Source organism: Punica granatum, chromosome 2, assembly GCF_007655135.1.
Source record: "Punica granatum isolate Tunisia-2019 chromosome 2, ASM765513v2, whole genome shotgun sequence".
In the NCBI taxonomy this organism is placed as follows: domain Eukaryota; kingdom Viridiplantae; phylum Streptophyta; class Magnoliopsida; order Myrtales; family Lythraceae; genus Punica; species Punica granatum.
In genome coordinates this window covers 14,630,590-14,632,406 of record NC_045128.1, presented here as the reverse complement: position 1 = coordinate 14,632,406, position 1,817 = coordinate 14,630,590, and the positions used below count along the sequence as shown (strand labels likewise).

The 1,817-nt window shown below is 38.6% G+C and overlaps 1 protein-coding gene across 1 annotated transcript; it reads right to left on the bottom strand.

Annotated features, from left to right (window-relative positions):
* Nucleotides 1-294: 294 nt before the first annotated feature.
* On the bottom strand, nt 295-1,409 carry LOC116197418 (adenine DNA glycosylase-like). Its single transcript, XM_031527566.1, has 3 exons — nt 1,288-1,409; nt 859-1,151; nt 295-696 (listed from the first exon to the last, which is right to left on the bottom strand). Exons 1-3 carry the CDS (start codon nt 1,390-1,392, stop codon nt 645-647), a joined length of 450 nt encoding a protein of 149 aa, XP_031383426.1. The 5' UTR covers nt 1,393-1,409; the 3' UTR covers nt 295-644.
* Between the last annotated feature and the right edge of the window lie 408 nt (nt 1,410-1,817).

The window sequence follows — 1,817 nt, the reverse complement described above, 5'->3', positions numbered from 1 at the left end:
CGTGAAGGGACAATAAACCACAAATTGAGGGTTTATCGAGAAGGTTTATGTGGAAGCTCCTTTTGAAATAAACCGCAAACTTTCGTGAGAGTATCTAAACCGCTATATATAAAATAAAAATAAGGAAAAGAATAATAAAAATGAGAAAAGTTGAATGGAGAATTTCGAACACAAGATAATGTACACAATTACCCATGTCTCTACCATTATAGCAGCAACAAATTAATGCTTTCCTTTCACTTTCTTAATTTTTTTTTATTGATTACTTTTGGGCCTATAAATTAAATACAAGAATATGAAGAGTCCATCATGGTGAGTCTTAAACTTGTGAAACAGCTGATGTAGCAAAATATCATTACATAAATTGAGACCTCCCATTATATAGGGAGCCAAAATTAAATATCTAGTCGGCCTGGAAGTTTCCTAGTGGGGAGTGAATAATGAAAAATATAACCCAATGACAGGAAAGGAAAATGGGCATCATGGCTAAATTTACATCGACTTATCCGGTAAATTCTCAGACAGCATTCTACGCAGAGGAGGAAAAAAAAATCACATGACCAATTCACAAATACTAAGAGCACATCTCCATAAATCTGCTCGTCTTGGGCTATGTCAATTTCACACGAGCAAATTTTTCCATTTTACATTAGTTTCTTCTTGGAAGATGGAGAATGAGCAGAAGATCGTATCAGACTGCGATTCAGAAGATGAGTTGGATCATAAAGTATCCAAATAGTGCTACCCACATTCTTCTCCCTTGATAAAGAACGGTTCACAGCTCTTCAAGTTCAAAACCAAATGGACTGGTGGCTGGATAATTTTCTAATTGGACAGGATTGAGACTTATATACTCACCAAAAGTCCTTGATGGTGGCCGAGTCTTTTGGATTTGCAGATATAGCCTTTAGTCGAACAAGTACTCTAATGACATTTGCATCGACAGCAGGTACCACCGACAGTATTGAAATTCTCGTTTTTGGCCCCAGCATCCGATTTAATAAGGATAGGTTGCAAAATGTTGTCGCACCTCTTTGAATGCTATGGAGGCCATAGCACCAGGTAGCTGTATATTCCCCGATTTCTGGAACCTTACGCAGTCGTGCAACTGTCGTTGTGAACCCTTCTCCAGCAAAAATCATCTTTGCTCCCTGAAAACATATCCACAAAGTTATGCGCCTGAGACTTACCGGAAAGAGGAGAAAGAGGATTGACTCGCAACTTGAAGTCATTTTCGAGAAAATGATGGAAGAGAGATAATGAGACATCGGCAAACGTAACATTCACCTCCAACAGGAAGCGTGCACGTCTATAGTAGCCCAGACTTGCCCACATCTCGTTCACGTCCTGCAGGCAGATGACAATTAGTGACTGCCAACCTAAGAAACACATTTACATCTTTCCTTTCTTTAAGGAAGCATCAAAGAAATCTGTTTGTGCCTTATTATAAATATGAATGCAGATTCTATGAGTTCTTCACCTAAAGTAGAATAAATTCAAAAGTAAGACCAACTTCGTAGAAATGTCAGACATTAGTCCTTGTCAGGGGAGTGATGAGGCCAAGCACTATAAGCCTCGATTATTAGGTCATCTCCTTCTAGGTTCAAGCCCCACTCGACTCATACTTAACGAGCTAGACATGGCTCAAATGCCTTTGGTGACCCCAGCGTAGGCCAAACTTGGGCTACAGATAAGTTTAGCTCGACTCAAGCATCAGCTCAAAGACTACCCCGTTTGGTTTTGCAATCAAGTTTTTAAAATTTTAATTCTAACTTTAACTCTATTAACTATACAATAAAAATCAACAACACAATTAT